This window comes from Alosa alosa, chromosome 18, assembly GCF_017589495.1.
Source record: "Alosa alosa isolate M-15738 ecotype Scorff River chromosome 18, AALO_Geno_1.1, whole genome shotgun sequence".
In the NCBI taxonomy this organism is placed as follows: Eukaryota; Metazoa; Chordata; class Actinopteri; order Clupeiformes; family Clupeidae; genus Alosa; species Alosa alosa.
Genome location: NC_063206.1, coordinates 2059640 through 2072139, shown reverse-complemented (window position 1 = coordinate 2072139; position 12500 = coordinate 2059640). Strand labels below are relative to the sequence as shown.

The 12500-nt window shown below is 45.3% G+C and overlaps 1 protein-coding gene across 1 annotated transcript in view; it reads right to left on the bottom strand.

The window, feature by feature from the left end:
* The window catches only part of LOC125311653 (synapse differentiation-inducing gene protein 1), a 41871-nt gene that overhangs the window by 21728 nt on the left and 7643 nt on the right, over nt 1–12500 (bottom strand). Inside the window, exon 3 of the mRNA XM_048269916.1 lies at nt 10135–10272. Coding sequence (XP_048125873.1) covers nt 10135–10272 — 138 coding nt within the window. The remainder of the gene's footprint in view (nt 1–10134; nt 10273–12500) is intronic.

Sequence of the window (12500 nt, the reverse complement as noted above, 5' to 3'; positions counted from 1 at the left end):
CTTGGGGCCACTATTATTCAACCTCTATATGTCTCCCACTTGGACAAATCATTCAAAATAATTTGATTTCATATCATAGCTATGCAGATGACAATATAATAAATTTACTTTAGCTCTATCACCAAACGACTATGGTCCTCTTGAATCTATGTGTCAGTGTATAGAACAAATCAACACCTGGATGTCTCAAAATTTTCTTCAGCTGAACAAAGAAAAAACTGAAGTAATTATATTTGGTAAAAAGGGAGGAAAGACTTAGGGTTGCCACTCTCCTTGACACAAAAGGGTTGAAGGCAAAGGATACTGTTAAAAATCTTGGTGTATTAATTGACAGTGATCTAAATTTCAACAGCCACATGAAAGCCATAACTAAATCAGCTTTTTACCACCTCAAAAATATTGCCAAACTCAGAGGGCTGATGTCAAAACATGACTTAGAAAAACTCATTCATGCATTTATCTCCAGCAGGGTTGATTACTGCAATGGACTGTTCACAGGCCTTCCTAAAAAGACTATTAAACAGCTTCAGGTGATACAAAATGCAGCAGCTAGGATTCTAACAAAAACTAAAAGAACTGACCACATTAGTGCAAGTCTTGAGTCCTTGCACTGGCAAGTACTTAAGTAAGTAAGTCACAGAATTGACTTTAAAGCAGTATTGCTTGTTTATAAATCAGTAAATGGAGCAGGACCTAAATACTTGTCAGACATGCTTCAGCAGTACACACCTTCTCGCCCTTCAGGTCCCAGGTGAAAACCTGCTAGTAAAACCTACAGTTAGAACTAAACATGGTGAAGCAGCTTTAGCTGCTATGCGGCTGAGCTGTGGAACCAACCTTCGATGACATCAAAAAGGCCCCAACTGTAGCCAGTTTTAAATCTAGACTTAAGACCAAACTGTTCTCAGATGCTTTCTGCTAACTGTGCCGAAGTTACAAATTTGAATCTGCCTCGGGATAATTATTCTACTTTTGTCTTTATTACTTTTTTTTTTGCCTACTTTTTGCCTTTGTTTTGCTTTAACTAATTATTCTTTATTTTAAAATGATTTTACCTTGTGTTTTATGTTTTCTTTTATTATGATCTTTTACCTTTTAACTATTCTTTGACTATATTGCCCCTTCTATGCTTTTTATTTGTTATTATTGTTTGGTTTTGTTTATGTAAAGCACATTGAATGACCTCTGTGTATGAAATGCGCTATATAAATAAACTTGACTTGACTTGACTTGACACACACACACACACACACGTATACACACAAGGTGCGGCTTTGAAGGGGAGTGGATTGATGTTGCACACACACACACACACACACACACACACACACACACACGTATACACACAAGGTGCGGCTTTGAAGGGAAGTGGATTGATGTTGGGGCAAGTGGGAGTGGAGACAGAGGCAACCTAGCGGCACTCACATATCCAAACACACACACATCTGACCTACACACAAACATACTCACATATCCAAACACACACACATCTGACCTACACACAAACATACTCACATATCCAAACACACACACATCTGACCTACACACACACATCTGACCTACACACACACATATCCAAACACACACGCATCTGACCTACACACACACATCTGACCTACACACACACATCTGACCTACACACAAACACACACACATCTGACCCACACACACACACATCTGACCTACACACACACATCTGACCTACACACACACACATAAACACATCTGACCTACACACACACACATCTGACCTACACACACACATCTGACCTACACACACACATAAACACATCTGACCTACACACACACATCTGACCTACACACACACATATCCAAACACACACACATCTGACCTACACACACACATATCCAAACACACACACATCTGACCTACACACACACATATCCAAACACACACACACATCTGACCTACACACACATATCCAAACACACACACATCTGACCTACACACAAACATATCCAAACACACACACATCTGACCTACACACAAACACATCTGACCTACACAAACACATCTGACCTACACACAAACATAAACACATCTGACCTACACACAAACACACATCTGACCTACACACACACACATCTGACCTACACACACACACAACTGACCTACACACACACATCTGACCTACACACACATAAACACATCTGACCTACACACACACATCTGACCTACACACACACACACACATATCTGACCTACACACACACATCTGACCTACACACACACATACACACATCTGACCTACACACACACACACATCTGACCTACACACACACATCTGACCTACACACACACACAAACACACATCTAACCTACACACACACACATCTGACCTACACACACACATCTGACCTACACACACATCTGACCTACACACACACACATCTGACCTACACACACACATCTGACCTACACACACACATAAACACACACACATCTGACCCACACACACACATCTGACCTACACACACACATAAAACACAATATCTACACACACACACACACACATAAACACACACACACCCACACACACACACATCTGACCTACACACACACACATCTGACCTACACACAAACACACATCTGACCCATACACACACACATCTGACCTACACACAAACATAAACACACATCTGACCCACACACACACACATCTGACCTACACACACACATCTGACCTACACACACACATACACACATCTGACCCACACACACACATCTGACCTACACACACACATGACCTAACACACACACACACACATCTGACCCTACACACACACATACACACATCTGACCTACACACACACATCTAACCCCACACACACACATCTGACCTACACACACACATAAACACATCTGACCTACACACACACATCTGACCTACACACACATCTGACCTACACACAAACATAAACACATCTGACCCACACACACACACATACCTACACACACACATCTGACCTACACACACACACATCTGACCTACACACACACATACACACATCTGACCTACACACACACATCTGACCTCACACACACACACATCTGACCTACACACACATACACACATCTGACCTACACACACACATACACACATCTGACCTACACACACACATAAACACATCTAACCTACACACACACACATCTGACCTACACACACACATCTGACCTACACACAAACATAAACACATCTGACCTACACACACACACACATCTGACCTACACACACATACACACATCTGACCCACACACACACATCTGACCTACACACACACATCTGACCTACACACACACATCTGACCTACACACAAACATAAACACATCTGACCTACACACACACATCTGACCCACACACACATACACACATCTGACCCACACACACACATCTGACCTACACACACACATCTGACCTACACACACACACATCTGACACACACACACATACACACATCTGACCTACACACACACATCTGACCTACACACAAACACATCTGACCTACACACACACATACACACATCTGACCTACACACACACACATCTGACCTACACACACACATAAACACATCTGACCTACACACACACACATCTGACCTACACACACACATCTGAACTCCACACACACACATACCTACACACACATCTGACCTACACACAAACATAAACACATCTGACCTACACACACACACATCTGACCTACACACACACATAAACACATCTAACCCACACACACACATCTGACCTACACACACATCTGACCTACACACACACATCTGACCTACACACACACATCTGACCTACACACACACACATCTGACCTACACACACATAAACACATCTAAACCCACACACACACATCTGACCTACACACACACACACACCTACACACACACATACACCACACACACACATACACACATCTGACCTACACACACACATCTGACCTACACACACACATAAACACATCTGACCTACACACACACACATCTGACCTACACACACACATCTGACCTACACACACATACAAACACATCTGACCTTACACACACACATCACATCTGACACACACACACACATCTGACCTACACACACACATCTGACCTACACACAAACACACATCTGACCTACACACACACACATCTGACCTACACACACACATACACACATCTGACCCACACACAAACATAAACACATCTGACCTACACACACATCTGACCTACACACAAACATACACACATCTGACCTACACACACACATCTGACCTACACACACACATCTGACCTACACACAAACATAAACACATCTAACCTACACACACACACATCTGACCCACACACACACATCACCTACACACACACATCCCACACACAAACACATCTGACCTACACACAAACACATCCTGACTTCCATACACAAACATACACATCTGACCTACACACACACACATCTGACATCTACACACATTCCGACACACACACACATCTGACTCCACACACACATCACATACACACACACACACACACACATCTGACCTACACACACACATCTGACCTACACACAAACATACACACATCTGACCTACACACACACACACATCTGACCCACACACACACATATCACACATCTGAAACATACACACATCTGACCTCCACACACACACACATCTGACCTACACACAAACATACACACATCTGACCTACACACACACATCTGACCTACACACAAACACATCTGACCTACACACAAACACATCTGACCTACACACACACACATCTGACCGACACACACACACATCTGACCTACACACACATCTGACCTACAACATAAACACATCTGACCTACACACACACACATCTGACCTACACACACACACATCTGACCTACACACACACACATCTGACCTACACACACACATACACACATCTGACCCTACACACACACATCATCTGACCTACACACACACATCTGACCTACACACACATACACACATCTGACCTACACACACACACATCTGACCTACACACACACACATCTGGCCAACCCACACACATAAACACATCTGACCCACACACACATCTGACCTACACACACACATCTGACACATCACCTACACACATCACTGACCTACACACACACACACACATCTGGACCTACATACACACATCTGACCTACACACACACACATCTGACCTACACATAAACACATCTGACCTGCACACACACACATCTGACTCCACACACACATACACATCTGGACTCCATACACACACATCTGACCTACACACACACATCTGACCTACACACAAACATAAACACATCTGACCTACACACACACACATCTGACCTACACACACATACACACATCTGACCCACACACACACATCTGACCCACACACACACATCTGACCTACACACACACAACACATCTGACCTAACACACACACATCTGACCTACACACACACATCTGACCTACACACACACAAACACATCTAACACACACACACATCTGACCTACACACACATACACACATCTGACCTACACACACACATCTGACCTACACACACACATCTGACCTACACACAAACATAAACACATCTGACCTACACACACACACATCTGACCTACACACAAACACACACACATCTGACCTACACACACATCTGACCTACACAAACATAAACACATCTGACCTACACACACAACCTACACACAAACAAACATCACACCTACACACACAACACATCTGACCTACACACACACACATCTGACCTACACACACAACAAACACATCTGACCTACACACACACACATCTGACCTACACACACACATACACACATCTGACCTACACACACACATCTGACCTACACACAAACACATCTGACCTACACACAAACACATCTGACCTACACACACACACATCTGACCTACACACAAACACATCTGACCTACACACAAACACATCTGACCTACACACACACACATCTGGCCTACACACACACACATCTGACCCTACAAACAAACATCTGACCACACACACATCTGACCCACACACACATCTGACCTACATACACACACATCTGACCCTACACACAAACACAAACACATCTGACCTACACACAAACACATCTGACCTACACACACACACATCTGACCTACACACACACACATCTGACCCTACACACAAACACAAACACATCTGACCTACACACACACACATCTGACCTACACACAAACACATCTGACCTACACACAAACACATCTGACCTACACACAAACACAAACACATCAGACCTACACACACACACATCTGACCTACACACACACACATCTGACCTACACACACACATCTGATCTACACACAAACACAAACACATCTGACCTACACATACACACATCTGACCTACACATAAACACAAACACATCTGACCTACACACAAACACATCTGACCTACACATAAACACAAACACATCTGACCTACACACAAACACATCTGACCTACACATAAACACAAACACATCTGACCTACACAAACACATCCGAATCTTATTGGGAAACAAAGTGATTGATTAGTCATAAGGGGCTGTCTTAATGAGAGGACTATGAAACTAGTCATGCATCTCCTCCATTACAATGCTCTGATTGTAAAGACATAATGTTCCTGTAATTCTTCACTGTGCAATGAGCCCACTGTAATTAGATATCTTATATGTTTACGGTTGGGTTGCGTTATTCTACTATTTATTTGTTTATTTACATGCTTTGCCACTGGCCATGAGACACATAAGAAACAGGACTACTGCTCTGATATGAACTGCTGCATTTCCTCCCACACACACACACAATAACTGAACACGCTGCAGCTTCATACACACTGCTACATGCATAAGGGCCATGAGACACATAAGGAAACAGGACTACTGCTCTGATATGAACTGCTGCATTCTCACTTCCCCACACACACACACACACACACAACACACACACACACACACACACAGACACACAACTGAACACGCTGCAGCTTCATACACACTGCTACATGCATGTGTGATGTAAGAGACACAGTTAATTTATTTAACAACTAATTTAACACTAAAAAGCGATAAACTCACCCACACACACACATCTTGCTGCCACCTATCCTCCACAAATTAACTCACACACACACACACACACACACACACACACACACACACACACATGTTGCATGTTAACCCATCCCCATCCTCCATCCACAACACTCACACACACAACACATACACACACGCACACACACACACACACGCATCTAGAGTTGAGTGTGTAGGTGGATGAGAGAGAGGGCTTTGAATGCCTCCAACCACCATACTGTGGGCTGCCTTGGCTGTAGTCTTCATTCCTGCTATTTTCTTCTTCCTCCTCCCTCCTCTTTTTCCTCCTCTTGTTTTTCTCTTCTCCTCCCTCCCCTCTTCTTATCTTTCCTCTGTTTGTCCTCTTTATCTCTCTGTTTGTTTCTCTCTCTCACTTTCTCTCTTCTCCTCCTCCCTCCTCATCTTTCTCCCTCCCTCCTCCTCCCTCTTTCTCTCCCTCCTCGCTTCTAGTCTTACTTGGGAGCATTGATGTTGTAGTGGGAGGCATTGCCCCTGCCAACCAGGCAGATTTGTTTTTCATGTTTCATGTTTTTATGTTATTTAAAAGAGAGAGAGAAGAGGAGGAGGAAGAGAGGAGGAGGAAGAGGAAGAGAGGAAGAGGAGAGAGAGAAGAGGAGGAGGAAGAGGAAGAGAGGAAGAGAGGAAGAGGAGAGAGAGAAGAGGAGGAGGAAGAGAGGAAGAGGAAGAGGAGAGAGAAGAGGAGGAGGAAGAGAGGAAGAGGAGAGAGAGAAGAGGAGGAGGAAGAGGAAGAGAGGAAGATGAGAGAGAGGAAGAGGAGAGAGAGAAGAGGAGGAGGAAGAGGAAGAGAGGAAGAGGAGAGAGAGAAGAGGAGGAGGAAGAGGAAGAGAGGAAGAGGAGAGAGAAAAGAGGAGGAGGAAGAGGAAGAGAGGAAGAGGAGAGAGAGAAGAGGAGGAGGAAGAGGAAGAGAGGAAGAGGAAGAGGAAGAGAGAGGTGGAGGGGCGTAGAGAGACAGTTAAGGTGTGTGTGTCTATATGTGTGTGGCATGATGCGTCTGTTGAAGAGAGTGTGTTTGGTGTGGCTAGGGCCTCAGGGCCTTCTAAACTCCTCCTAAACAGCTTCTCATCAGATACCGCCGTCTCAGCGCTGGACATCCAACCATTCACAGGAGTTCTCACAAGAGCGTGCCTGATACAACCAATCACAATCAAGAGCGTGCCTGATACAACCAATCACGATCAAGAGCGTGCCTGATACAACCAATCACGATTAAGAGTGTGCCTTATACAACCAATCACGATCAAGAGCGTGCTTGATACAACCAATCACTAGCAGGATTATGCCTGATGCAACCAATCACAAGTAGAGTATACCTGATACAACCAATCACAAGCAGGAGTGTGCCTGATGCAACCAATTATGAGTAGGATTATGCCTGATGCAACCAATCAGTGCTAATGCCAATAGTACACCTGATGCGACCAATCAGTGATCAAATCTGAATCTGAGAGCATGTGACGTAGTGACCAGATGAAGATGTCTGAAAGGGTTTCAATCTCTTCTAACAGTTTCAACCCACTGGTCCAGTAATTTCCATAACCACTATACATGCTGTGTGATGATGAAATGGTGTGTGGTGTTGGTGAGTGTGTATGTGTGTGTGTGTGTGTGTCGGGGGGCTCCACTGGTTCATTGATTTCCATAATGAAACACAAATTCTGGTATACATGCTGCATGCCTCCAACATGCAAGCCAATCCAATCTACCTTACTGGTTGTAATCCCAATCTATTCCATTACTATCTGTAATCCCATTCTGTTCCATTACTAACTGTAATCCCATTCTAACTCTAATCCCATTCTATTCCATTTGCTTTTCATTAAAAGCAGAAGATGTGAGAACATTTAAAGGCTTTAAGTTGGTTTGGTACCGGTCCTTTTGTTCTATTTTCCTTATAGCACTCACTGCCATCTATTCAACCACTGACACACACACACAGAACACACACACACACACACACACACACACACACACACACACACACATTATTTCTGAAAATGTTATTCCATTTCAGTCTTTCTCAGGGCTATGAGATATCACATTATTATTATTATTATTATTATTATTATTATTATTATTATTATTATTGTTTTTTTTAGGGCTATGAGATATCACATTATTATTATTACTATTATTTTATTCCATTCCAGTCTTTCTCAGGGCTATGAGATGTCACATTCACAGCAGCATGCAGTGCAAAGCTAAGCTGACACATGCTGTGCGTGATTGGCCAGGTTCACTTATAATGCACAATTGAAAAAACAACAAAGCTTTAAACAGAATCTATTTTTTTCTCACACACATACAGTCACACACACCCTAGTACACCCACCCTCCCGCTAGGAGGGCATGTCTTTGTTTGTGTGTGTGTGTGCACATCTATACACATATGCATTTGTGTGTGTGGGTGTGTGAGAGAGACAGATAGATAGAGAGAGAGAGAGAGAGAGAGAGAGAGAGAGAATGTGTTTGTGTGTGTGTGTGTGCGTGTGTGAGAGAGAGAGAGAGAGAGAGAGAGAGAGAGAGAGAGAGAGAGAGAGAGAGGAGACAGAGGACAGAGAGAATTCATGTGCTTTGATGTCTGTTCTTCCCCTCAGCAAAAAGTGACCTTACACAAAAGCTATTTTTCCACTGTGTGAGTGTGTGTGTGTGTGTGTGTGTGTGTGTGTTTGTATACTTGTTTGTAACCTTATGCATTCGAATGGAAGTCCATGCATGCGTGTATGGGGGAATAAACAAATGAATGCATGTTTGTACTGGTGTGTGTGTGTGTGTGTGTGTGTGTGTGTGTGCATCTGGGAAATAAACAGTGATAAACAATGAATGCATGTTGGCGCTGGTGTGTGTTTCTACACACCAATGAACATGTTCATCTATTTGATTGCGATGATACAGTAGGTGGATGGAGTAGGTGTGTGAGGGGATAGATGGAGTAGGTGTGTGAGGGTGTGCTCACCTGGTGGGACAGGTAGAAGGCTGCGATGCCGAGAGGCCAGCAGCAGCAGAGCATGGAGAAGACGCTCAGGCCCAGGTGATCTCTGGGAGGCATCATCAGGAAGTTGTCCTCACTCTCAGAGTCACTGGAGTAGTCGCTCTGAGGAGCACACACACACACACACACACACACACACACACACACACACACACACACACACACATCACACACACACACACACATATACACACACACGCACACACACACACATAAGCACACACACACACACACACACACACACACACACACACACACACATACGCACACACACACACACACACACACACACACACAGAGAAAGACAAAGTTAGGACACCAGGCTCAAATTAGAAGACCAAGGGAAAACAGCGTAATGTTAGGTGATTAAAACAACATGGGTGAGCGAGGGGTGGGGTGGGGTGAGGGAGGGAGGGGTTAGGGGAGGGGTGAGGGAGGGGGGGGGAGGGAGGGGAGGGTTAGGGGAGGGGTGGGGTGAGGGGAGGCTAGGGAAAGGGGAGGGGTGAAGGGTGAGTGGATTCCGAGGAGATTTGTCAATGAGGCGCAGTTGTAATGATGCTCCCATCAGCCCCCCCACTGGCAGTAAGAGAGGCGGTAACAGATGAGGGGGATGCTTAGATGGCGCACACACACACACCTGGGCCAATGTGGCACACACAGCTCCGTGTGTTTTGATTGGTGTGTAAATAGAGATGCTCTGCCTGGCATATGGTGCTCTATGGAGGGCTAAGGGCAAGTCTGGGCATGTACACACACACATGCATGCAGACACATATACTTATGCACACATAAATTCACATGGATCATATACTGTATATCACAATATCACATACTGTGCTGTATAAACACTCGACTTGTGTCAGATAATGCAAGTTACACACACACACACACACACACACACACATGCATCACACCACTCTCTCTCTCTCTGCAAGCCAAGTCTGACTGCATGAACATGGTTTTGTCTTGGCAGCTGTGAGGCAATGCACCACTGAGGACCTGCAGGATGCTGACTGCACACAACCACTCACAGCCCACTCCGAGCTCAGCACATCTAACTGCACACACACACACACACACACACACACACACACACACACACACACACACACACACACCACCACCACTCACTGCCCACTCCGAGCTCTGGCTGGGCTACTAGAGATGGACGCTCGGAGCTCAGACCTGCAGAAAGGAACTCTGATAGTGATCTCTGCTCTAGAACTACAGACCACCACCCCCCCCCTCTGATAATGATCTTCATACACATGATGTGACCCCCCCCCTGATAATGATCTTCATACACATGATGTGACCCCCCTCTCTGATAATGATCTTCATACACATGATGTGACAACAGCCAGCTGTGCTGTATATACATTGTGTAAACCTCCCTCCTGACGCCTTGGGAGTCGTGCTAGTGAGAGAGCTAGCAGCCTGCGCTTTTAGAGCCAGTGTTAATGCCGGTTTTATTCCCCGACACCTTGAGAGTCGTGCTAGTGAGAAGCTAGCAGCCTGGGCTTTTAGAGCCAGTGTTAGCGCGAGCGACTCCCGACACCTTGAGAGTCGTGCTAGTGAGAAGCTAGCAGCCTGGGCTTTTAGAGCCAGTGTTAGCGCGAGCGACTCCCAATCCTTGGTGCCGCAGTTTGCAGGTTTGAGATAAAATATCCCCAGCAGACTGTGGAGGCCCACGAGTCCCCTCTCCTCAGTGAAGGACACAACGGACACTCCGCCAGAGCAGCAGGAATCTCACGTCTCACACACACACACACACACACACACACACACACACACACACACACACACACACACACACACACACACACACACACACACACACACACTCACACACTCACTCACACACACTCGGAGCAGCACTCTGTAGTGTAGCGGCCACATCTCATAATGGACTCCTCTCCCTCATGCACACGCTACAGTGGATCAGCCCTGTGATTGGTGCAGCTCTCTGGTTGGTGCAGCCCTGTGATTGGTGCAGCTCTCTGGTTGGTGCAGCTCTCTGGTTGGTGCAGCCCTGTGATTGTTGCAGCTCTCTGGTTGGTGTAGCTCTGTGATGGTGCAGCTCTCTGGTTGGATCAGCTCTCTGGATGGTGCAGCCCTGTGATTGGTGCAGCTCTCTGGTTGGTGCAGCCCTGTGATTGGATCAGCTCTGTGATTGGTGCAGCTCTCTGGTTGGTGCAGCCCTGTGATCGGATCAGCTCTGTGATTGGTGCACCTCTGTGATTGGTGCAGCTCTCTGGTTAGTGCAGCCCTGTGATTGGTGCAGCTCTCTGGTTGGTGCAGCTCTGTGATTGGTGCAGCTCTGTGATGGT